At 42.6% G+C, this 24,749-nt stretch overlaps 3 protein-coding genes across 3 annotated transcripts in view; 1 reads left to right on the top strand and 2 right to left on the bottom strand.

The window, feature by feature from the left end:
* Positions 1–28: 28 nt before the first annotated feature.
* mlx (MAX dimerization protein MLX) lies at positions 29–4,591 on the bottom strand. The gene is made up of 8 exons (XM_029438393.1): positions 4,491–4,591; positions 3,525–3,561; positions 3,280–3,369; positions 2,688–2,797; positions 2,466–2,568; positions 1,977–2,076; positions 1,474–1,675; positions 29–1,382 (listed from the first exon to the last, which is right to left on the bottom strand). The coding sequence occupies exons 1-8, from the start codon at positions 4,527–4,529 to the stop codon at positions 1,326–1,328; spliced, it is 738 nt and encodes a 245-aa protein (XP_029294253.1). The 5' UTR covers positions 4,530–4,591; the 3' UTR covers positions 29–1,325.
* Positions 4,592–5,302: 711 nt separating this feature from the next.
* On the top strand, positions 5,303–18,277 carry fmnl1a (formin-like 1a). The gene is made up of 25 exons (XM_029438263.1): positions 5,303–5,890; positions 7,982–8,065; positions 8,360–8,446; positions 8,545–8,618; positions 9,555–9,638; positions 9,725–9,868; positions 10,433–10,541; positions 10,851–10,927; positions 11,008–11,101; positions 11,420–11,494; positions 11,575–11,685; positions 13,525–13,674; positions 13,763–13,864; positions 14,268–14,862; positions 15,137–15,261; positions 15,347–15,546; positions 15,638–15,869; positions 15,959–16,027; positions 16,110–16,190; positions 16,824–16,953; positions 17,033–17,196; positions 17,284–17,385; positions 17,471–17,566; positions 17,742–17,838; positions 17,933–18,277. Exons 1-25 carry the CDS (start codon positions 5,705–5,707, stop codon positions 17,995–17,997), a joined length of 3,333 nt encoding a protein of 1,110 aa, XP_029294123.1. The 5' UTR covers positions 5,303–5,704; the 3' UTR covers positions 17,998–18,277.
* A 115-nt stretch (positions 18,278–18,392) lies between these two features.
* Positions 18,393–24,749, bottom strand: part of srcin1a (SRC kinase signaling inhibitor 1a) — a 73,895-nt gene continuing 67,538 nt past the window's right edge. The window contains 1 exon segment of the mRNA XM_029437575.1: positions 18,393–23,494. Coding sequence (XP_029293435.1) covers positions 22,985–23,494 — 510 coding nt within the window. The 3' untranslated portion in view covers positions 18,393–22,984.

The raw sequence follows: 24,749 nt of genomic DNA, 5'->3' as shown, positions 1-24,749 counted from the left end.
AGACAATACCTGAAGCAACAAGACAAGATCAAACTGTACACTTCCCTGTGATTTAAAGCAACAACGGTAAAACGACAATTTGCTATTGAACAGAAAAGCAACATGTATAAGATCTTACTTCAGATAATGTGTAGAAATATATCAAAGCCATCATGAAAATAGCTTTACATGTTTATGAAATCTTTTTGTAATTCTCCCACCAGGAACCTGTGACAGGTGATGGTTTTCAAAAAGGATCAGCACATTTGATTTGTAATGAACTGATAACCAAAGTAAAATAGCATTTGTCACGTGACATTAAAACTTAAGACATTTCAAGGGAGGACATTTTACATAATTTAATTAAACAAATACTTATTGTAAACTACAGTAGATTGCAATCTGAAATGTTCATCAAAAATCAACACTGTATTTAAATGTATCTCCCAAAACACACAACATTTATAACAGCAACTGAATAACTAGTTAAACAGAATCAAAGGCAACAAAGCTTATTGTCAATCTTCATAAATAATACTGCCTACGATGCACAAGTGTCTCCCAAGAGTTCAGCATCTTTGTCAGATGCATTAATGAAAACATATCGTCACAATGAAAAGTAGAAGAGATAGTATTCTTAAACCTAATAAAATGCGATATAGTGCATATTCCTGATTGCACAGAAATGACAGTGACTGCAGTAGTTAGTGTTTAACAACATGTGGGACGGGTCAGGAGTGGGACGGCACTGAAGCTTCATATCAGGATCTGGCTGCAAATACATGTAGTCACAGCGGGGAGCAGCTCACACGTTTCTTACATTTTTCATCACCCTTCTCTCTCTTTTCCATTAGTTTGATTGACAGATTGCAGAAGCATTACGATCAATAAACTCGACTCGTAAGGAGTCTTGGTTCTGATTTATTTAAGTGCAACTCCAGTTACTTCACACGGTGACGATCGATGCACTGTCTCGTCTTAACTCACGCATTTAACATATACATTCATTTTTTTAAAAACCTGTGGTTCCCTTGCATTTAGATAAAGTATCTATAATTTCTTAGCAGAACAATAGTAAGAAATATGAACAGTCAGCAGAAATATACACAGCTATCTACGTATGTACATTATAAATCAGAAAGGGATCCTTAAAAACTTACAACTGCTCATCTCTGCTGTACTTTGAGGTTGAGGTAATCCAATTGCAGCCATGGAGTCACTGATGGGCTGAAGTGAGTGGAAATACTGTGGTGTGGCCTGAGGCTGGTTGAAGTTTTTACTCCACGCTGAGAGGCCAGAACAAGCCCACAGTCCATTTTCTGGGAGTTAAGTCCAAAAGGTTTCAATCAATAAAGCTGACCATTGAGCTGCCGGAGCACTCCAACGACAAACTCCCTCAGCGTCTAACAAAGAACAGAAGAAGCACACAAAGCTGTTATTATAATAACACTGACCATTTAACGGTCTGATCTTCTGTCCAGAAATATTCCCTACCTGTGGCTCGCAGTGCTCCTCAATCCAGCTGAAAACGCAGGCGGACAGTTCTTTGAAACTGCTCACTGAAACAGAATTGCTGAAAGACTGGAACAGGGAGTCCATGATGCTCTGAAAGATGTTGAACTTGACCTGGTCAGACACCTGATCCTCTCCCTGCTGTGGGTTGTTCTGGTGGGCCTTCACTATGTGCTCATAGTTCCTGTTGAGAAAGACAATCACTGTTCACTGCATCACAAAATATTCAATTTCATTTATGGCAACAACTAATTCATAAAGAAATGATTCACTCGAGCGAGATGAATTGGTTTGCCTCCACAGCGAGTGTCGTATACACATCCTTTTATTTCAGTGCTACAATCAAAGCGTTAATAACTCCAGATCTTTCTCTCCTTGTTCAAGATCAGCATTTCTTTTCAAATCCATATTTGTATCAGTCTGAGCGGAACACATGGGGAAGTCGTAGCTCTTATTCTGAGAACGTTTGTGCACCATTGTCTCACGTTTTCATGATTTTCAGCGCCATCACTTCTTTCCGTAGCACAGAAACTTCCTCCTCTTGCTTTTTCTTTTCTTTATGAAGAAAATGGATATAGTCGATTGCTGCAACGAAATACAGAAATGCATCCGTCAGGGATTTCTTCACCCTACGGATTAAAGTTTCCACTTTCCAAGGTGTTGTCCCTCCACAACCATTTCCCATATACAGTGTGTGTGTGTGTGTGTGTTTTGTTCTTGCTTTGTGTGATGTGAAGATGTTAGGCTGGATCTGTAATTTGGGGCTACAAGCAGCATGCAGATGTGTCACATGACTGAAGTGAGACTGGAAAACTACTAGATAATAATGCCACATAAATCTCTGACCTCTATCGACTAGCTCTTATTCATCATAAGATGTCAAATGATGTATTAACTAGTATTCCAAATACTAACATTATTCTCAAGGGTGACCCATAAGTGTTCATTCAATCACATCTTCCAACACATCTTACTTTTCTGTAGCACAGTTGCCTTGCTGATCTTCTGTGCTCCCACTGCAAATTCAGACTGCTGCTGGCAGGTGGGTACTATGAACTGGAGGTCCTCGTAGCCTTTCTAAAAGTAACAAACAAGAAAAATAAAAGTACTGAATACAAATTTAAATGCACAGCTATGAAAGCTTATTAAAAAGGAGTGTGTGGTTTATTTGCGGTGAGTCACAGAGACTCTCTTACCTTGATAGCATCCCTGCGCTTCTGCTCAGCCTGTGTGTGCGCTTGTCTCCGTCGATCTTTATACGAGTCCTTGTAGGACGTCTCATGTCTGTAGTCACTGTCTTCATCATCTATTCGAGAATATATTAACACTCAGATTAGGAAACATGCATATCCTGGACCATTTTGTATCTCAGCAGGATTCAATCGATGACTGATGCAGTTCAAACTGGTCTATGCTATTCGACAGAGGCAACCCATTAAACCCTGCTGACAGAATGTAAACAAAAGATATAAAAATGCATATTATTAAACATATTACATAGTATATACTCCTCTTACTGGTTTTTAAAGCACTCCATTAGAATAAATGTCCTTCTGTGACATTTTGCATGACCTTTTTATGACATACTAAGAGTATGGCAACAACAAAATCATAGTATAGTAGGATGCTATGACTTTTTGTTGACATAATAAACTATAACATTTGATTTTTAAACAGACTAATACTGCAATTAAATGACATCTTTATGTCATAGTGTGTTATATGTAGCTCACATTCTCTCTTTAAACTGTCAGCAATGTCGGTTCCAGATTTTTACAAACATAATACCTGTATTTGGTACTGAAGAGGCGCTTGTCGAGCCGATGCTGTTGGCACGGGACACAACTGAACCCTTTCTGGGCGTTTCTGCAAAGAAACCTAAAAAAGGAAGTCAGCAGACATCAACGTTTTTTCACTGCAAGGCAAGAAATACATTGTAATGCAGACACCAGAAACAAAAGGTCAAAATCAAATAGCTCAAAAAGATCAAATCATATGACAAACAACGAGATGTGAGCTGACTGAATACTCACTAGGGTCAAAGCCACTGTCGCTGAACGCCCCGTCTGTCTGCAGAGTCATCACCAGAACAAAGATGGAAAAAGGAGAACAGAGGCTGAAATGTTGGAATAAAAAGGAGCAAACATTGTGCTGCCCTAAATACGTTGACAATAGTCCGATACATACATGACAGACAGCCTAAACCCCTGCTGAGCATTGCCCCAATTTGTCCAATTCAAGTATGCAGGAGGATAAAGCATTCAATCACCCAGTTATATGTAGGACACCACAGCACAATAGTAACTGTAATGTGTGCTTCCCACAATTGGGTCTAGTTTGTATCCAATGATTCCAGAAACCTCTGGAAATGTGTTCAATTTCAACACCAAGTCTTGCTTCATGTTTAGACTGTTGGACCAAAGGTTCCCTCTCTCTACCTACAACAGAATCATATTAAATAATAAAACCCAAATCATTTGATATGGGTAGATCAGCAGCTTCACTGAGATATCTTTACACAGCTGTGTTTTCCATGTTAACAGCGACATGTTCTGATACCACACTATAGTTTCCCACAGGGTTCATTTAAGATGTGGTGGGGGCTGTACATGTATTGAAGCTTACTAATGGGAGATTTACTACACCACTTTTGGCTTCAACACATCTGCACTTCACTTCCACATGGATGTTTGAAAGAAAGAAATGCAAAAGCAGAATTGTCCTTTTGGTTGGGTGCAAATCTGTGTATGCATTAACGAGGGACAGGAGCTGCCCCTCTCAGATCGGTTTGTTTACTTAACGAGCTAACGGCTAATAGTTATGTGACGTTGGCAAACGTCACCTAGCTAGCGTTAGCTCTCGAGCTAACAAAGCCCAGCTCCTGGTAGCGTTAGCAAAACTTCCACTTATAGACATAACAATGCTTGAAACATAACACTGCTGTCGCACGGCAGACGTAAGAGTTAAAAAGTTAAGAATAACTAGCATCAGTTACTTACTTTCCAGTGATCCTCTGGTGAAGTTGTCGGGTCCGTCATTTTGAAAAATAAAACAACTAACAGCTCTGCTGGTGCCTTCACATGTTTCTCGTAAATTCAAGGCTTCTTCTTTTAAAAAACTGATCTCCTTTCAAATATCCAACTAAAAAATAACAACTGCCCGCAGAACCATCTGTATTAGGTAGTAAATGTTTTATAATTTGTATATCCTTGAATTAATAACTTGCATCCATGACTAACTTCGATGTCGAGGATCATTAAGGCAATTTCCGAGGAGACCGCGAATGCAGCAATCCTGCATGCAGTAGTTGGCTTCTAACACATAGTGGCGTTGTTGGACAACCTTTCCACTCAGGTAACCCTAACCCTTACCTGATTTATACTTCAAACTGGCCTCACGTGAATTAAATAACCATAACAAATGTAACCCCATGCAAATTAAGCTAGCTGCAATAGAATTGATGGCTTCCATTGCAGTGATAGTGGATTCATGGTAAAATGGGGGGACATTTATTTAGCCTGTTGGTTCATTCTACATCTGCACCTGCTGGGTAAGCTTATGTTCCTTAACTTTAATGTTTACACTAAGTGTATGTTCCACTCTTTCTGCTTTCTTTCATTCCTGTGATATCTTATCTTAGTCATCATTCACCTTCTGCTTGCACGGTGTAAACCTAACAGTTACCACGTTCATCTTCCCTCCTGTCCTCCACCCCAGCTTCTGTTGCTGACATGCACAGGAAGTTGCTCTTCTGCTTTTGTGCTTCTGTGGTTTTTGTCACACTCCCCACTCCTTCCTCTCATGCACAGCCCTCTGTATTCAGTCACTAGACAAGTTCTCGGTCAACAAGTGTAGAGAATAGTGAGTGATACAAGGTGGGTCTTTTCTTAGAGCCCAGCTGACCCCCAAAAGGTGCGTTACCTTATTCGTAAAGGTACTTCGAGACAGAGAGGGACAGTTTGATGAGAGGACAGACATGAGGACAAACTAACTTCTTTCATCACACACCCTGTCCTCAGGACCAAGGCGGATTCAGTAGACCAGAGGCTTGATGTTCGTCTCCTGAAGACCAGAAGACTTGGTTTGATTTGGCCTCCTTGTTGTTGCCAATCAGAGTGATCCGTTTTTGTCACTCTGTTTTGGGATACACATATTTCTCAGGAGTTGGTGTTCGTGTAAAGCTTTCCTCCTGGATTACTTGTGGAGATTAGTGATGGGGAATGCGGCTGCAGGGAGCCTGGAGCAGGAACAGACTGAGGGCCGAGAGGCCAGGAACTCAGTCGGAGGAGCTTCAGGAATGGGTGACCCCGCTCCAACCTTACAGAAGAAGCAGCCGGCTCCCCCCAAACTGCCCATGCCCCCAGAGGAGGAGCTGGAGGAACGCTTCAATGTGGTGCTGGTGAGTGGCTGCACAGAAGACAGGAAGGCACACACCTTTACTGCCATGTATTACCAATAGCAGATAAGGTTTTGCAGTGGAGGCTAAATGTTAAATCCGCGAGAATTATTCAGATAAATATGATTCAGAGGGACAGAAAAAACTTTTGAACACTTAACCTCTGTGATTTATGCTGCCAAACACAATTTGAATGAAATACAGACTGGATATGATGTCAGCCTTTTGTTGTCTCACTGTCTTTTAGAACATCTACATCCAGATGCACCTTTTGCAAAACAACTGCTTTATATGTGATCTAGCAATGATGTCATTTGGCCAAAGGATATGTGCACAGAGATCATCGGTAACTGCTTCCTTCAAAGCAGGGCTGACACAATAATAAAAACTCTGCTATTAATGATTCATCAAAGTAACGCTTTACTTCACCGATTTGGAAATGTCAGGGTGACTTAGTGCATGCTCGGGCGGCTGGCCCCAAGGGGAAGTTGAGCAACATATTTACATGAGGGAGACCATAAGACCGGAAAGCAACTGTTCCACCGCTTTCAACAGTCTTACAACAAGTTGAAAAAACCCTCATGATGAGACACCATTAAGAACAACATGTTAAAGCACTTAAATTACTAAATTATAAATTATTATTAAAAGAAAAAACTTCTCAATCTTATTTTAATGTCTTAGGCTGGTCTAAATCCTGTTAATGAGCATAACAAGTGTTGCTTGTTGTTATTGTGAAATAACAAATAATACAAAAACTTGAATTAGTTTATATGTAGACTATACATTGCACATAAAAACGTGGTGTTGTACTTCAAGGTTAACCATTTTCAAAATAATCCGTTGCTCAGAAACCTGTGCCATTTGTGCAGACATGAAAGTATGACCTCACTCCCTCTTTTCATCGAAATGCTTTAAATGTAAACTTCAGAGAGACGCTGTCTCTTCTATTATTGTGAGAATTCAGGATTTCATATTTGTTGTTTCAAGACTAAGGGAATTTATATTTACTTACTTAACGTTCAAGCAATTGCACATGCACAGAAATGTCTTTCATTTTCTTTTTTGGTAAGTGTTGTACCACAAAACCCACAGCGAGACCCCTCCCTTACCCACCCAAGGATGAAGTTTCAACTCCAGTAAAGCAACCGCCCAAATTCTGTCTTTTCTTCTCTTCGTACTTTGTTTAAGGTGTGAAAAGGAAACTGCAAACCACAGTTTGAATGTACATGCTGGTAGATCGAGGAGCACTGAGACGATTCGTCCAGTCAGATAATCGTCACTTTGTTTGGAGTCACCATCATGGCCGTCTTTAAAGGCTTTTATATGACCGGCAGTGACCAGGACTATTCTTGCTCCAATTAACTTTTCAAGTATCTTGCCCTTTAATAACTTTTATGTCTTCCCAATTAGGTTCTGAATCATTCATACGACTTCATCTGGGTTCATTCAATCATTCAGTTCTTAAATCGGGGAATAACTTTTTATATCAGGAGTCAAACATTTAGCTGAAGGAAATATGTCCACCTGCAAGAGTTCTGGAGGTGGAGGGTTAACTCTCCATACAGATCATAGAAATATGATGTTGCGTACAGGAAAGGTGTGTGATAGGGTATTTTAATCTTGATAGAAAGTCTATATAAATAATTGCCATAGTCTTATTCCACTTTGATCATATAAATAAAAAATGGTTAGTAAAAGAGATGATGTTCTAGATTTTATGTGTCTTGTTTCAACATCTTTACATTTATTAAAGGTCAAATTAAACATCATCACACCGACAGATTAGCTAAATAACTTCTTTGCATTGACCAAAAATATGAATTTTCTGAGCTACATGGCGTCTACTGACGGCCGTCAATCCCTGCAAGCAAGCGCTGAGTCATCGGTGTTTCCGACAGGGAGGCGATGCCCTTCAGAAAGGGCATTTGTGGTTTGTTTGAATTGAATATTGTTGCATAAGCAACACATCCAGTGCCAAATGACACAAATGATATGAAGATGAATTGTAAAACAAACAAACTTGTGGTTTCTTTTGACTCAGAGTCATATTCTCGTGTATAACATCCGATTCTCTTTCTCCCTCTCTTCCAGAGCTACATGAACTTGCCTCCAGACAAACTGAAGCTGTTGAGCCAGTATGACAATGACAAGAAGTGGGAGTTAGTCTGCGATCACGTAAGACCTTTTTAAATTTATAATGAGCTGGTTTTTATAATTAACCCTTCGACATACATGACGTCAAGCAGGATGCAAGCTACACATACACACTTAAAGAGCAGAGTGCAGTGTGAAAACAGTTGCAGCCCAGTTTCTGTGGCGTCGGCATGGAAACGGAGATCAATTTATGTCTGTTGTGTTAACAAGCGGAGGCAATAATAGCTGCAGACGCTCTGCGCTGTTCAACGTCTTTCCAGTACAGTCATCTTTCAGGGTTGCTGATAAAAGAAACTGTGAATCCTTCTTTCCCAGGAGCGTTTCCAGGTGAAGAGCCCCCCCTCCACCTACCTGGCTAAGATAAAGAGCTTCTACCAGGATCAAGGAGGGGTGTCTCGCAGGGTCAGTGTAAAGCATCCCCTTTCTTTCATATTCTACATGTCTTTCATTTTCTATCTGTGCAAATGACGTCTTGATTCTCACCTCTTCTGCTCCTTTAGCTTAAGAAAAGGATTCAAGATGCCACCCAGGTCCTTAAAGATTTGGAGATTTCCCTTCGCACCAATCACATTGGGTGAGCATTAACAAATAAAGTTAGGTTGGCATGCACGGTTTGCTGTTTTGTTGCCGCAACCTGTCAATCTATGCAACAGGCTGTGAAACCGGTGGCAGAAATGTGTTTTGGATTGCCAACAGGTGCGTGAATTACAATAAAAGCAGCAAAACTGGTTGCAAAAAGAAGTTAAAACTGTATAGAAGTCTATGAGATAATTATCCTACGTCTCACTTGATTTATAACCTCAGTCTATGGTCTCAATCTTTAGTTTCAAGTCTTCTTCAACACAGCATCATTTAGTCAATTATGGTCCAATTTAAAGTAGATATACTTTATTCATCCCGAGGGAAATTTAGGCATCCAGTAGCTTAAAGACATATAACATTACACATCTGCACCCCTCCATTACAAAGTAAGTAACAATAAAAATAAGGCTGTACATTATAAATACAAAAGTAAAAATGCAGGCTGTTATAATTACAAAGGTACACTGCAACATTGACCACTGTTTTTGTTTAATGGTTTGAAAGTAAAATAGACGGGTGGCCTCACGGTAACTACGCCCACTTGTTTCCAATTATTGTTGTCATTAATATGATTAATGGTCAGTTTTAGTTCACTGAGCATGCAACTGTTTAACTTTGGCTGAGCACCACAAGCCGCCATCACAGGATGATAAGTTGTAGCAGCACATAATAATAAGTAATGGCAGTCACACAACAATAATATAAGCTAAGTAATGTAAGCTGCTTCTCACGCAGACCAAATAAGGTTAAAACCAGTGAATTGAATTGAGCAAGAATGCGGTTTATTGCTTATGAATTCAACATTTCCTTTAGAGCCAGATTGTGTTATTTCTTCTTTGTAAAGTTACATAGAATCTGTCAAATATGTTGACAAAATATTTCTCTATCACCGTTTCATTCTTTATTTCTGCTTCGGGTGTCTTTGTAGATGGGCTCAAGAGTTTCTCAACGAGCAGAACAAAGGTTTGGATGTTCTCGTGGAATACCTGTCCCATGCACAAAGTGCCGCCTCGTGAGTACCAGCAGGGTGTGAACAACTGATGACGCTCTTACAAGTAAGCTATTTATCACCGTGCTTATTTCCTATAAACTCTCCAGGTTTGATGTGGAGAGTGTTGAAAATGGTGGCACCCTGTCAGAAAGAGAGAAACCAGCAGAGAGGTCGATGGAAGACTTGACCAAGAGCTCCAGCGGCTCTCACTCACACGGGATGACCAGAGCTGCTCGTGCCCTGACTATAAGGTAAGAAGCTGAGGGTCAGCAGCTTTAAGAAAGAGATCCAGACACAGAGATGTTCTACACATTGTATGACGATGTATATATATATATATATAAAGTGCTCTCCACATCGTGAACTCTTTATTCTATAAGAGGAACTTTCAGCTTTTCAAGGAAGAAGTGGTGTGATGCTGTCTTATTGTAGCGCCACAGACGTGATGCAATGTCATTTTCTTAAAGGTGTTCTTTTTGCAAGTCACCTGTCCTGCGTATTTCCAAATCTTTATCTCAAAAGCTCTCATAAATAGAGACGGCCCCTTCTTCATTTAATTTCATGGCAATCATTTTGCTAGACAGCTGTTCCTCTTGAAACCGAGACATTCCAACCATGACAATACCTCAATTATATCCTTTGCTATCTATTTGTTGAGTATTTTATTTTGGATTTTCCATCTGATGCCGCAGTTCAGCTGGCAGACAGACACAGTGGACGTCTGAAACAATGCTGGAAGTCTTTTTATAATTGGCCAACTGTGCTGTACGCTTCTCTTCTCTTCACGTGTCTGTACACTTGTTGTCCCTCTACAGAATCAGCTCCACTCTGGGGAACAAGATAAATAAGAAGTCCCAATCATCCAACCAAAGAGATGATGTACATGTGTGCATAATGTGCCTGCGAGCCATCATGAACTACCAGGTAGAGCCTAAACATACTCGTGCTTCCCTTTACAGCGCAAAAACAGTCAATTATCTCATATTCTGTCATGAAAACAAGCTCTTAAACAAGTGGAAATGTTGCCAGTGGGGTGACATAAATCCATATTTTTCACTGCTTTGCTTGGTGGGAGCAAAACCACATTTTAAAACAAACTAGTTGTTTTGATTTAAAGTCTTATACAAACTTTAACAATGTAGTTTGTCTCGAACCAAACACAAACTTTTCCTGCACATTTAACACACCAGCTCTCTTGGGGAGCAGCTGCTTAAGCTTTCTTTCTGCTTTCAGTCTGGTTTTAACCTGGTGATGACTCACCCGCACTGCGTGAACGAGATCACCCTCAGCCTCAACAGCAGGAATCCCAGGTGAGTGCATCTGTGTGTGAGACAAAGTGTGTGTGTAGGTCTGCATGTCTCCCTATCTAACTCCTCCTATGCTACAACAGGACCAAAGCCCTTGTGTTGGAGTTGCTGGCCGCAGTGTGTCTCGTCAGAGGAGGACACGACATCATTCTGTCTGCTTTTGACAACTTCAAAGAGGTGAAACAATCATTTATTTCACTACACTGTGGTCTCATTCGACCTTGGACATTGTTGATTCAGTCATGCCGTTGTTCCAGACTTCCCCTCTTTGATTACTCATCGTGTGACTGACACAATCCGCCCCTCACATGCACTGTGGGCATACATTACACGTAGAGCAGTCATGCATCTGTGCCTAACTGCATGGTGGGAAATATACCCTATTTGTGTACGAGACAATTTATATAACTTTTCAGGAAAAAGACTCATTTGGAATTGACCCCTTACGCCCCCGTGTGGACGAAAATTAAAATGCACGTTTTCTTTTCTTCTCAGGTGAGCAGAGAAATGAACCGCTTTGAGAAGCTGATGGAGTACTTCATCAATGACGACAGCAACATTGACTTCATGGTAGGTCCACAGATGTAACACTTACACACGTGCTGCTTGTTTAACAAATACAGTCACTTATAAAGTGTGTCTTTCTCCAGGTGGCTTGCATGCAGTTCATAAACATTGTGGTCCATTCAGTGGAGAACATGAACTTCCGTGTTCATCTTCAGTTCGAGTTCACTCATCTCGGGTTAGACAAGTATCTTGGGGTGAGTACAAAACAGTGGAAACAGCGTGTGGAGCATTTAGCAGCTAAAGAGCCAGTGGGACAGTAGAGGATATGTAAATAAGCAACTGTTTGCTAATTAATTAGTTGGACATTAAAGACATATTATGCCCATTCTCTTCCCCAGTTATTAGGATGTTGCTGCAGCTCATGCAGTCTCCCGTTACATTTTGCTGATCACATAATAACTTTTATATTAGAGGCAGATCTTGGTTTTGAGGAGCCGTTTATCTCTCTGTCAAAACATCTAACAGTATAATAAGAAATGATTAGAAGATGAATCAATTAGTCGATCATCAACATTTTCTATCCGCAACTATTTTGATGATGAAATAATGATTTGATTTACTTCTCAAGCATGAATGTCCCCCTCCACCGTACCATGACGAGCAGACTTAGACCCACCTTGTATGTTAATCAGTCAAATGCTTGATTAAAAAGAAAAGTAACACCACAGTGGTGTTGTGATGTGGATTCAATCACCCCCCCCCCCCCCCCCCCCCCCCCCCCTCTGGCCGGTCCCAGAGAAGATACCGATGGAATGTGTCTAAGAGGTTCTTGAGTGAATCACAAATAACCTTTTTATTTATCCGTATAACAATTCTATAGTTTGTATGTAACGTTGCATGATAAGATGTCGTCGCTGATGGATATGTGAATCATAAGGTCTTCACTGATGTTTGATGTCGTTCCACAACTGAAACCACTCAGGTTTTAAATATGGGAGAAGTGGAGTAGTTGAAACTAATGTGATTAATTAGAAATCAGGAGAAACGTAAGAGGAAGGGTGCGGCTGCAGAGGAGGGTGCGGCTGCAGAGGAGGGTGCGGATGCAGAGGAGGGGGCAGGAGCAGTTGGGCCTTGCAGAAGACGGCCCACAGGACTGAACCTACAAAAAGAGAGGAAACACAGAATCTGCCCGGCCTTAGCTGAACTTCTGCAGACCTTCTACCCTCTCTAGAGTTTCTCCTGTTTCGATGCAAGCAGTGAATGCGCCTGGAGCTCAATCGGATCCACTGAGCTCTAGTGCTGAAGAACTTGCCCAAGACTTTGCAGCTGCTCCAGCCTGTCGTATCTCCGTGTTCCTCAAGCAAGGAACTGAAGAAAACAGCGCTCAGCATTTCTGTGCTCTGAAGCCCCAACCAGCAGCCCAGGGGGTCGTGAACCACAGACTCCATCGTCTTTGCAAAGAGAGATTCGGCCCAGCAGAGCCGCTCTGTGGGGAAGAGGTAGGTCACCGGCTCAAGCTGAGCTGCATTGTGGGTTAAGGACCGCTGGAGCACTAAAGTACGCCAGATCCATCTGCACCATCTGCCTCCCTCACTGCCACCCGAGCATCAATCGACGGTTTCTGTAATCTGGGTTTAATGTTTCATCAGATGTTGATTGATTACAGGGTAAGACTTAGAATATTGTCTTTCAGCTGTTGACAGTTTTGTCATTTCACTGGGCAAGTTTCAGGACTTTGCGAACGACCTCATTTATTTATTGTGTAACCTTAAAAACTTAACGTATAAAGAACCTGATTACATACTTTTGTGTTTAAAATATTTATGCCTCTGTACAGCGAGTGAATAATAATTTAGTTTTAGACGGTGTTCATTAATCTTGCTATAAAATATTCTCTCTTTTTATAGAGTGGAGTCCCGTAATACATTTACTTTATGTTAAAGTCTTTTATTTAAAGTAAACGTTCAGATAGCCTAAGTAGAGTCCTTGCATTTTACCAAATCATTATTTTTATTTATTAATTAAATCTGCTAGAAGCAATTCATGCTACATCATACTTTAGTAAATCATTATTGTTTGTGCTTGTGTGTTAGCGTCTGAAGCAAACAGAGAGCGAGAAGCTGCAGGTCCAGATCCAGGCCTACCTGGACAATGTGTTGGATGTAGGCGCCCTGCTGGAGGATGCTGAGAACAGAGGAGGGGTGCTGGAGCATGTGGACGAACTGCAGGAACATAATGTACAGGTCAGCCACACCAAAGAAAGAAAAATAGGAATCTCTGTGCACAAAAAGAGGCGTCAATGTTGTTAAAGCAATGTTGTCTGTGTTGCAGCTGAGTGCCCGGCTTCAGGAGGTTGAGAATCAGACGGCAGAGAGAATATCTGAACTTGAGACTCAGCTCATGCAGGCCACCAAGGAGACTGAGCTGCTCAAAGTAAGTGCTGCTCCATGACATGGACAATGCTAATAGGATTAATCAGCCAGGTAAGGTGTGCCATTCTCACAGTGATTAGTTCTAATGAGGTCAAAAGAGTGGCAGTTCACTTTATTTTAATAATCTTAATATGAAAGTAAAATCTAATTATCTTGAATATGAAATAAGAATGATGATGAGTATTTGCACTTGTGAAATAAATCTGTAAATGACCTTGCATTTAAGACAGTGGCTCTGGAGACGGCCATGCAAGTTGGTTGTAAAAGAATGAATCGTTCAGCTTCATGGAGCATCGCTGTACACTCGTAGAATACATCTCCTTTAAAGCGTGAAGATAGACTGTGTGTTGCATGCTCTTTGTGGAGATGAGCTGCGTTTCTATATGTATGTTTGTGTCTAATAGGAAAGCCTGCGAGAGTCCTGTTCCCAGGTCAGTGCCTTGCAGCAGAGACAACGAGAGTGGGAGCTGGACAGGGAGAGGGAGAAGGACAGGGAGCGTCTGAGCACCTCCGCCCCTCCGACCGCTTCGGAGCTGGAGCAGAAGATCCAGGAACTGCAGGACAAGGGGATGATCCGACTGGGACGCAGTGCCTCCGGAGGCCTGGACATCCAGGTCGTGCCCGTCACGGTGGTGGAATACGTCCAAGCCCCGGCCTCAACCGCACAGCCCAGTGCTCCGTGCTCCGTCACTGACTCCCCATCATGCAGCCTTCCTGGCTCTGCCCCTCCTCCACCTCCCCCTCCTCCTGGTTGTGGCGCTGTGCCCCCACCTCCTCCTCCTCTACCCGGTTCTGGACCACCACCCCCTCCTCCCCTACCCGGTTCTGGACCACCACCTCCACCTCCCCCGCCTGGTTCTGGACCACCACCTCCACCTCCCCCACCTGGTGGTGGACCACCACCTCCACCTCCCCCACCTGGTGGTGGACCACCACCTCCACCTCCCCCACCTGGTGGTGGACCACCTCCTCCTCCTGGAGCACTAAACACTCAACCTGGTGAGGACAGAAGAACTTTAAAAACTGTAAAGATCTTTCGCTTTTAATTTGTGCTGACTTGGCACTGGAGCAGTTTGCCCAGTTTATTTGTAGCACAGGAGAGCGAGGACACACTGCTGTAACTGCTCCTTATGCTGAGGGCTGGGGCTGGGGGTGGGGCGGAGGGGGTGAGAGAGCTGTTTGTATCTCTGTATTTGCACTGTATGTTATGTACCATCCTTTCAATGAATTCAAATCTTATTTGTTTGATCGTCCCTCCTCTTTGTTTCCTTAGGGGTTAAGAGCAAGAAGCCCATTCAGACCAAGTTTAGGATGCCGTTGTTAAACTGGCAAGCCTTAAAACCAAACCAGGTGACGGGCACCGTCTTTAACGATCTGGATGACGAGCAGGTCTTAGAGGTAAGAAGACGCAGCCTCCATCTCTTCTCTCGCACTGTGCAGTTCATCCCGACCTTATCTAATCCTCTCTTTCTGTCTACATCAGGAGTTGAACATGGATATGTTTGAAGAACATTTTAAGACTAGGGCCCAGGGTAATACAACAGACCTGTCCAATATCAAGAAGAAGGTGGTCCAGAAGGCCCCCAGCAAGACGTCCTTGATTGACTGCAATAAGGCCAAGAATCTGGCCATCACTTTACGCAAGGGAATTAACCCGTCTGATATTTGCACCGCCATAGAGACGTATGTGCTTCATGGAAAATCTGTTGCATTGTTAACTTCCATCCTGTCTCTCTCATACACTAACTGCTGGGACTCACTGCTCTTTGCACAGGTATGACCAGGAGTCTTTGTCCATAGACTTGGAGTTACTCGAGCCCTTCATACCATCAGATTTTGAGATGAAGCTGCTGCTTAACTATGAGAAGGATGGCCGCCCGCTGGAGGAGCTTGCCGTCGAGGATCAATTTATTTTACGCTTTGGGAAGATTCCTCGTCTGAAGCAGCGAATAAGCACTCTCACTTTCATGGGCAACTTCTCGGATACTGTCAAACGCCTGCAGCCGGTCAGTTTCCTTTCAAATGCATTGCAACTTGAACTGAAAGAGATTACGACTCAAGCTCTTAAAATGATTTTGTTTTCACTTCATCACAGCAACTGAACTCTCTCATTGCTGCGTCCATGTCTATCAAGTCTTCAACCAAACTGAAAAAGATCTTAGAGGTAAGTAAAAGAGAATACGAAATGCTGATGTCGCTTCCAATTGTGTGATTTTGCATAAGTCATCTCATGTGTCCCCCCTCAGATTGTTCTCGCCTTTGGGAACTATATGAACAGCAGTAAGAGGGGAGCAGCGTACGGTTTCCGGCTGCAGAGTCTCGACCTTGTAAGTAGCATTTGTTTGTACATTTACTCGTTAACTTTAAAGCGAGACTATGTAACTTTTGAAATGAGAAAGCACTTATTCTTCCTTTGACAAGTTGAATCCATAAGTAACTAGACTTGTAGTTGTGTGACTCAGAGTATAACTTTCAGCCATATTTGAAGAAAGTCCCTCCAGGCGTTCCTGAGATATGGCCTTTATGAGAATGGGACTGACGCGAGGTCACAGTGACCTTTAAACTTTGACCACAAACATCTAACCAGTTCATCCTCGAGTCCAAGTGAACGTTTGTGCAAAGATGTGAAGAAATGTGAAGAAATGTGAAGAAATGTCCTCGTCGCCGGCACTGAAACATGATAAAAATCAACCTTTGCTCAATTCAATAACTTTATACTTGTTACCGTTACAGCCTCACTATGTCTAGTATGAGCAGCAGCAAGATAGTCGCTCATGTTAGCAAACTTTAAATAGATATTGCTGAATCGACTCGATGATTAATCATTACTTGTGCCACTGTTACACAATTTCCCATTTCCCCATACTTGTCACTAGTGGCCGCTGTTTAGCTAAAGTTACCCGTCTTGATTTAAGGAAACTTAAACCACCAAATCAACCGTCAACATTTGTACTTTCCAGCTGTTGGAGACCAAGTCTACTGACCGCTCGCAGACGCTGCTTCACTTCATCACCAGCAGCGTCCAGGAAAAATACCCAGACTTGGCCAACTTCCACACGGAGCTCCACTTTGTAGACAACGCAGCGCTTGGTACAGTCATGCTGTCCAATTATGTAGCTTGTGATTTAAATTGGGAGTGTTACTACATGAATTTCTCTTTCTTTGACAGTGTCATTGGACGGCATTCTGCAGGATATCCGCTCATTGGAACGGGGAATGGAAATGACCAAAAAGGAATTCCTGGTGCAGGATGACAGCCGCGTGCTGAAGGAGTTCATCAAAACCAACAGCGAGCAGCTGGAAACTTTGATCAAAGACAGCAAGACAGCACAGGTTAACCTGCAATTCAAACTTACACACACATTAAAGCTCACTACATGCTTTTAGACATGTTGTCTGACTCTGCCGGTCTCCCTCCAGGAGGCATACGGTTCTGTGGTGGAGTATTTCGGAGAGAATCCCAAAACCACGCAGCCTTCCATGTTTTTCCCGATGTTTGGACGCTTGATAAAGGCCTATAAGGTGAGGATGTGTGATTGCTTTCTGATATTCATCCATTACAATTGTTGCATTTCATGTTAATCCTTTTGCCTGTAATTGAACACAGATAGCGCAGCAAGAGATTCAGCGGAAAAAGAAAATGGAGCGTGAGAGCAGTGAGGAAAAAGTGTCACCATCTCCGAACAAGGCCGGGGCACAAAAGGTGAGTTATCTTCAGAAATGATGCATCAGAGAAGCTTTAACTGCCATTGTTTGTGTAATGGCTTATTGTAGAAGCAGTTTATGTTTTATGACACACTATAATGTTTTTAATAAAACATTTTATGACATGACAGATACTTTTTAAATGCTTATTTCTTTTTTTACTTTTGCCGAAGATGCCCCAGATGGACCTGATAGCAGAGCTGAAGAAGAGGCAGGTGAAACCTCAGGTACGCGAGGGGAAGGACGGCGCCCTGGAGGACATCATCACAGGTATGGTAACGCGATGCTTGGTGATATTTTGTGAGCTGCACGTTTGACGTTTGCGTGGCGTTTCCTGAAGTCTCCCGTCTCTGCTGTGCCTCAGATTTGAGGAACACACCATACAGGCGGACAGATGGTCGACGGCCAGCCCAGCGCCAGGACACTTAAGCCACTTCTGTAACTGGTATCGCACTCATGCATACATACGGAAGAACACGCTTCATAATGTTCTGTATATAGAGGATTTTAACAGGTATCATTAGCCATATGGCAGTGTGTGTAACATCTCCGTGTGAAGTTGCTGTGTAAATACAATTTGAACTTGTTCATGTTTTTAATACAGTATAATAAATATCAAATTATTTCTGTGGCGGCTAACAGCTTTGAATGCTCTTTTTTTTGTAGTGTTGTTACCTATTGAGTCATAAATAAAACATTTTAAAAAACAGTATTTGTTTGAGAGCTTTGATGCAACGTCCACATTTTCTGGTGCTCAAAACGATGCACGCATTTCGTGACAAGACGACATAAACAAGTGATGATGAAGCAAGATCAGACGCCTCCACTGTACAAGAGAGCTGCACTTTATTGGACACACAATCACAGCAAATTATGTACAAAAGAAGGCAGGTTCATCTGCCTTCTGTCTTCTCACAGGAAAAACACACACATTTCTCACAGAATATCATGGCATCCACACTGATAAATTAGTATCTCCAGTATCAGTAGGCTTTTAAATTTATATATCCTTATATTATAGATCTATTTTCTGTATTATTTTTGTTCTTATATCACACTACTCTACAAATGGGAAGATCACTCTGTGGAAAGCGTTCACCACCGCTGGTGACGTCTCTGGTTGGGGGTGCGTTCAAGCGTTCTCAATCCTTCTAGACATCCAACACTCTTCACCATCGTCATCGTCACATAACATCACAGTGAGACTGAACATGCCTGTGTCACAGATACCAAAACAATGTCTCATTCTTGTTTGTTGACCTCTTAACATAAAACCTCTCGTTCTCTTTCTCATTTCTTTCTTGAGAAAACATGTAGACAACTTTTTTTTTCGACTGCACCGTGCGACTGCTTTGAGACTATACATGCATTGTTTTGTATATACCTTTTTACCCATCGTCATAGTGTATTAATAAAACATCTTCTTTTGGACATAACAATTGGTTGAACTCGCTAGGAACGACTCGGCCTATTTACAAGTCAATTTTGTTTTTCTACTTTTGATGCCAAGATTTTTGAACATCCACACATTCATGTAAAAATCTCATATACATACTATAGAATGTAGGTTCGTTATAAAAACAAGATACAATGGCAAAGGAAGAGATTCAACAGTCACATAATTCCCTTATGAATCCATCTCGGTGGCTTTAACAACTCCTGTGGTTTAGCATAACTGCTACTTGAAGCCACTAAAAATGTACTTCCACCTGTTGCAATGACCAAGTGCCTGCTTTGCACTGAGCGTCCGCATTGCTACCACTCCCTGTTCACATGCAAACATCACACAGAGGAAAATTAAAGCCATGTAACTTACTTTCTGTCAAAGCAGCAAGGCTCCAATCTGAAGCCTTTGGGCCCATAAACTGACCTTTCACAGTAGTTACCACAATATCTGTGTTGCTTAACCAACGGCAACTCACTAATACCAGCTGAATCACAAATACAGGATGGGGTGAAACTAAAGGAACAGACCACAAGGTACAGAAAACAACCACCTAAAACAAAAAGATAGTAGCAAAATAAGCCCCCAAGCACAGGCACTGGTCCAGCCTCTTACACCTCAATAGTGACCCTTCACGTAAGGAGGCAAAGGTGCAGAAGAGCCGGACGAGCATTTTCAGGGACAAGCTTTTCAAAAACAAATCAAATCTAACTCAGTAAAGAAAACCCTAGAATTTAAAAATGAACTTCAGCGTATATTACAGAGGCTAACTTATCTATACAGATATTTTTAAAGAAATATAAAAATGTTCTGCGTATGAATAAATAATCTCAGTGTGAAATGTAATATCTCTCAATGAATTAAAAAAGAAAAGTCTGTACAAAATGGTCACTAATATATAAAACTGAAGAGATGATGACATTTTACAGTATATAATTTAATCTAGGCCTATATATATATCACACTTTTCTTCACAATTATAATATCATACACAAACATCTCACTTAGATATATTATATATGTATATTTCTTCTGTTTGATTTCAAGTTTGCATGAGTTTTTCTGATTGCCAGGACACAGAGTGTCTGCAACATGCCCTCTCTGCCTCTGGCCATGTTGAAATCACAGCCCACTAACACGTCTCAAAAAAATCATTCCAGAGAGGACTGTCACGCAATTCTGGGAGGTTTCATCTCATACTTTACTTGGGGAAAGCAGCAGAGCGTGAACACTTCCTCCCAATGCAGCAAATTTAACTGGGAGAGTTATGGATTAGAGTGTGGAACAGCATGAGTAAGTGAATTTCTTTCATTTGACTTCACTCAATATGAAACCCAGGGCTTGAACCTCCCTGGCAGAGCACCCGGGGTGAGGCTTAATACGCTGTTGCTGTGAGCTTGCAGTTTTGCACATTGTTTGAGCTCGGTGAGTGTTTAGTCAGAAGCCACCGCTGCAACCTGACACACACAAGTGTTATTCTGGCATTGTTGCTGATCTAATACTATAATACAAGATCAACTGGGGATTTCTGGCAAGTCTTAGAGGCACTGGGAAAAAACATGGTAACAGGTCCTTGCAAACAAACAGGCAGGAGTTTCACAAAGGCAAAGAGCACCGCGTCAGCAAATATTTGCACGAGTGCTAATTACATATGGCACACACTGTTACTGTTCATAACTGAGGCCCATCAAACTTTGTCCTAGGATAACCTCAACTGAGTGGTTTCTATTTCACGGACGCCCCGCACCAAAGACAAAGCTAAGTGAGAGGGGCGAGGGAAAGAGCAGCCGCTGAAAGGCTCCGTCAGACCCTTCCTCTCATCTCTTTGGGTCTTTTATATCACAAGCACTCTCGACGGAGGCAAGGCCAGTCAAAGCCGGCCTTATTAAAGAAGCCTTCAAACACATGTCCCCAAACTAATCCCCTCTCCTCAAGCTGCCTACTCTTTTGACACCATCCTCTTTTGCACGTTTTAATCTCAATGCCACAAAGAATCGATTATACGCAGCCGTTCTTGTGAACCACTGGAAACAAAAGAAACACTTTGTCTGTGACTGTCCCGTTCAACTTCATCACCTCTCCAGTGGGCAGCCGTAAGGCAATAACACAGGACGGGGAGCTTCAATGTTTCATTGTGCAGGTTTACACTTAGGGAATCACTGACAGGCCTTAGATGTGCTTTAAATAGTGAGAACTTATTAAGGCACACCAAAGGCCTCACATTCATAAATGTTTCAACATGCAGGTAATCAAACCAAATGAGGCAACAGCAATACTGTTAATATAAAGCACAGTATTTAAATAAGCAGAGACTTTTTGTTCTTCCTTTAAGGAACATTTGTAGCGTTGTGCTCGTCATATTTAAGCAGATTCACAAGGTTAGAGGGTCAAAAAGGGTCAAATGTTAGAGAGGAAAGTGTGCTTTCTTTATATTTCTATATATCTTCATATCAGGCCATTCAAGGGTCGAGCTGTATGTGAAGTCTCTAAATATGTGCTGATTAACTTTATCTTTCAAACACTGCTAACAGTGTCATAGAAGTGTTGAAGTGCGATCAATTCACTGCAGAGCAAGATACATTTTGTTCTTGTTCAAAGAAGGTGTTCAGCTTTACAATACAAGCTGCTAAAAACTTTGTAAACTGCTTCCCATCAGAATAACTTTGAAGTTCAAAGGAGACAAGTGTCCCAAAAATAAAGCACTTTATCCGTCGGCTTTGTAGTTTAGATTCCTTTAAGGGTGAAATCGTGTTCTTGTCGATGTGGCGTGTTTTACCACAGTGCTCTTTATCAGCGGTGCAACACATGTGACTTTAAGAAAACAACAAGAATCATCACACATCCATTTGCTGAAACAAAAGAACCAGTAGTGTCTGTACTTCTGCAAACAGCTTGGCTTCACATGTGCAGAAGCGTGTGACCGACTGTGTGTGTTAGTCATCAGTGTGTGTGTGTGTGTGTGTGTGTGTGTGTGCTCGAGTCTTTGGGAAGGTGTGTGATGTCAGGTGCTAAAATGCCAGAGCAACCTGTAAGATGCTACTGCAGAAACATCCTGATTGTCATAATGAACTAGTCAGTACAGATATACAGAAATTCAACATGTCTATACAATTCACCATTCGCAATATCCCCTCCTGTTTGTGTAACTGTGCCTCTATTCTATGTAAAGTAGAAATGTGCTGTTATAAGTCTGCTCCTTACAATGTGCTTTAGTGTCATATTTTAATTGAAAATGTCCTATAATTGTTCCTAATACTGGATGCAAGGATTTCCTTCTGTAGGGATTCATATAAATATTCAAACAGTGTGACATGAAGTGAAGGTCGAAGATCGGGGAGTGAGAACAATCATGTAAACTCTTTACACAGTGTGTACAAACAGAGGGGGAAATATAGCACCAGTTCAGAGTTTAAAACACAGGTGATGCAAGAAAAGCCACAAACGCCCTTTTAACACTAAACAGTTTGAAACCACAATCATCACCAGGATCTACTTTTGATGCAGAGCAATATTATCCGGAACACACACAACTACTGGACTCACTTGGTGATTATTGCAGCTCTATTTTTCTATGATGAAAGTCTAGAAATGATGTCTACTCCATTGACAACCCCCCTGTGAGTGAGGGGTTATATGAGACTGCTACTGTCAGTAAATCCATCCAGACCACATCAGCTTGCAGCAGGCAGCTGGTCGGAGGGGAGGCCCGTTTGTGTGCTCTCCATCTGGCAAACTGGCAGTATGACTGCGTGGGAGAACTGCAGGGGAACTGAGGATCAGATCAGAGTAGGAAACTTGTCCAAGAAGAAGATTGTGACTCCATTTACAGTACGGTAGTTCTTGACGTGGAAATATGAAGAAAAATAGAGAGGAAAAACAAGACGTAGAAAAAGCCGAAATCGTCGTTTTCTCTTTATGGTTAATGACGTGATGGCGATCGATTCTCCCATGACCAAATCCTCCTCCTCTTCATTACCTGGGGGCGACGTCCTGTTTCACATGCCCGCTGCCACCCTCCTTGCAGCTGTTGAGGCTGGAGCTACAACCGCTGGGATTTGGAGCCGCAGAAGAGAGGGTAAGGGAACTCAAAGGGGTGGGAGAGGAGGGAGACAGGGAGGGAGTCGGGGTGGTGGGTGAAGAGGAAGAAGAGGGGGAGGTAGCAGTAGGAGTAGAAGGGGAGGACTTGCTGCTGGGCAGGGGCAAGGAGGAGGCTCGCTGCTCAAGTAGAAGGCGGCGATGACGGAGGGTGGAGGAGAGGAGCAGGGCCTCAGCGCTCAGGCCGGAGGCAGACAGGCTTGCCAGCAGGGCCTTCGCTTGGCTGGAGGAGGCTTTCAGGGAGGTCAGTGCTCCATCCTGGGGGTACTTCCTCAGGCCAGGGGCAAACACTGCTGCAGGAGAGGGCGCTCGGCCTGGGAAAATACCCGTTTTGATACCAGAGAGGTATGGCTCAATACTGCCACTGGTGCTGTTGGTCCCCAAGGCCTTCAGGTTAGACAGGGGACATAGAGGGGGGGGGGCGGGGGAATGGAGGTTTTCAGGGATCAAAGGGAAAATCATGAAAAATTAAAGTCTGAAAATTGGCTGGCCAGTGTCCCCTGCAGCACCTTCCCTTACCAGTACAGTCAAACATGCCCGTGCATGCATGCTTGCACACACACGCTCACACACGTCCACAAATGCACACAGATTTGGGGTTCAGTGTAGATTTTGGAGTAAACACTGGAGATGTGAAAGAAGCTGATGAAGTCAAAGGGGTTGGATGGATGTGTGTAGCTCTCTAGTCAGGTGAACAGGAGGAGAAGGAAGCTAAAGAGGCTCAACACAGACAGGTCGCTCACTGCTGCAGGGTCACAGGTACATCAGGTGGGGCAGAGCAGGGGGGTGCAGGGCAGCACGGGTTCATACAGGGTGGCGGGGAGGGGGAGGTTGTCCGCAGGAACAATTGTCAGAAGAAACGTGTAGTGGAAGGGGAAGGTGAAGGAAAGGTGAAAACAGAACAAGAGACAAACACAGGAGACTGTTATTCAGGTTGATGTCAGCATGTGTGACAGGCCGCCATGTACACATGATGACCAAACCATTGATAAACACACCTGTCAGTTACATTGGTGTGGACCACCTTTATGTTGACACGTGTTTTAATGATTGTTACTCATTAAAAAATGCAAAATATTCTGATGGACAGGCAGCATCACACGTTCAGTGTAATGCTGGAATGAATCAGTAGATGGCACTGTTCCAACAGTATGATTTGCAGGAGGTGCTACGTTGAATGCATTTGACAGAAACGGTTTATAAGTTTTATCTTTTGGGGTTGCAGAGCGAGCAAGAGTCAAACCGCGCCTTTTATTGCAAATTCTTTTACACTTGAGGGAACTTTTATTTACGCTTTTAATAAGAAGCAACAGGAGAATAGTTTTTTGCAGTGGCACTAAAAGTTTTAAATGTGTTTACGGATTATGGGATTAGTACTGTATGAAAGGAGAGCAGGTGTGCTCGTCTAGGCTGCGCTGCTGGGAGGTTTTCACCTGCTCTGTTGCAGTTCCAGAGCCTGTGTTGCCAACCGTCCCCAGAGAGCGGGGCTGTTCCTTCTGCTTGAGGAACTCCTCTCAAGCCTGGCCGACACATTTATTCTGGTCTGTGAGTGCTGCAGAGTAGTCGCCCTTCATCTCACGCACGCTGGAGATGCCTGGCAAACGACAGCCTCCAAGGATAGGGCTTCACAACCCCCACCTCA

This window comes from Cottoperca gobio, chromosome 8, assembly GCF_900634415.1.
Source record: "Cottoperca gobio chromosome 8, fCotGob3.1, whole genome shotgun sequence".
NCBI classification, from domain to species: domain Eukaryota; kingdom Metazoa; phylum Chordata; class Actinopteri; order Perciformes; family Bovichtidae; genus Cottoperca; species Cottoperca gobio.
This window is presented reverse-complemented; position numbering and strand designations above follow the sequence as displayed.